The sequence below is a fragment of the Myotis lucifugus genome, unplaced genomic scaffold, assembly GCF_000147115.1.
Source record: "Myotis lucifugus unplaced genomic scaffold, Myoluc2.0 scaffold_607, whole genome shotgun sequence".
Taxonomy (NCBI): domain Eukaryota; kingdom Metazoa; phylum Chordata; class Mammalia; order Chiroptera; family Vespertilionidae; genus Myotis; species Myotis lucifugus.
In genome coordinates, this window is record NW_005871655.1 from 379,765 (window position 1) to 381,192 (window position 1,428).

At 47.8% G+C, this 1,428-nt stretch overlaps 1 protein-coding gene across 5 annotated transcripts in view; it reads left to right on the top strand.

The window, feature by feature from the left end:
- ZC3H8 (zinc finger CCCH-type containing 8) overlaps positions 1-1,428 on the top strand; it is a 39,457-nt gene that overhangs the window by 23,481 nt on the left and 14,548 nt on the right. For 3 of the 5 annotated variants that reach the window (XM_014447056.2, XM_014447057.2, XM_014447058.2), the window contains exon 9: positions 874-982. The exons of the other annotated variants lie outside the window; for them this stretch is intronic. In XM_014447056.2, the coding sequence (XP_014302542.1) occupies positions 874-962 (89 nt within the window). In that variant the 3' untranslated portion in view covers positions 963-982. The remainder of the gene's footprint in view (positions 1-873; positions 983-1,428) is intronic. 5 annotated transcript variants of the gene reach the window in all.

Genomic DNA, 1,428 nt, shown 5'->3' on the forward strand with positions numbered 1-1,428 from the left:
TCGGGACATCCCTTTTAACAATCCTGGGCTGGGGGGTTCCAAATCACTTCCCCTGCCGTTTTGGCCCTAAATGCCCTTGTTGCCAACCAGGTTCACCCCCAACTGCCCCCCTTCCTGCCGCCCTGGTGGCTCCTAACTGCCCCCCTACCTGTTGGCCTGGTTGCCCCCACCTCCCCCCCATGCTGGCCTGGTTGCCCCCAATTGCCCCCCTCCTGCCGGCCTGGTTGCCCCTCATGCCCCCCCCCCCCCCCCATAACCCTGGTCACCCCATGCAGGCTGCTTGTTCAGTCATTTAGTCATCCCTCACTAACTCCCCTGCCGGCCTGGTCATAGGCAGCCATTTGTGAGGGTGTGAGGGTCAGTTTGCATATTACCTCTTTATTATATAGGATTTCAAAGAGAGAGGGAAGAAGAGAGTGAGAAGAGAGAGAAACATCGGTTTGTTGTTCCATTTATTTATGCATTCACTGGCTGATTCTTGTATGTGCTTTGATTGGAGATCAAACCCGTAACCTAGAGCATCAGAATGATGCTCTAACCCAGTGGTTCTCAACCTTGGCTGCACATTAGAATCACCTGGGAATCTTTTTAAAAATCCTGATTTCTGGGCCTCATCTTCCAGAAATTCTGTTTCTTTGTTCCTGGGGTGGGGTCACAACATTAGGAACAAAGAAACAATTTCTGGAGGATGAGGCCCAGAAATCAGGATTTTAAAAAGATTCCCAGGGGATTTCAAATGTGCAGCCAAGGTTGAGAACCACTGCCCTGACCAAGTGAGCTAACAGGCTAGAGCCAGACCTCTTACTTAAATCGGAGTCATCAGGATTAGTTTATGCTGGATTGAGATGGTTCGCTTCCTTAACATTTGGGAATATGAATATCCTTGCAAGTTCTATCACAAGGGAGACCAATGTTATCAAGGGGGGAGCTGGGAGTTGTCCAGGCCCCGCGGACTGGAGTGAGACAGGAACTTTTGGTTAAAGTGAGCAAAATTTACAGTCGAAGTTTAGTAGTACTTTTATCAAGCATTTGTTTGAGTAAAAAGTGAAGAATCTAGAAAAAAAATGATCCTGAAAGGACACGGAGGCGTGACCTACCGATAAGATATATTAGGACGGGGCCCACCAAAGAGTCAGGTAAGCATTAGGACTGGACATCCAATGTAACCCCTAACCCAGCTGCTGATTGGGAAGAATTTAACAGCTGGGTGCCAACAACCCAGTATTTAGTTAAACGAAAATGCTGTGTGACTGGTTTATTTTTGTCAAAATAACGAAGAACAAAAAAGAGAACCCATACCTGGTGTTCCCGGGGAAGGGGAATGAAGGGGACGCATTCGCTGTCCATGTTTTTTGGACAAGGACCAGATACCTTTAAAGCCGGGGTAGTCGAGGGTGGAAAAAAAGAAGGAAATTAGGTAAACACGAT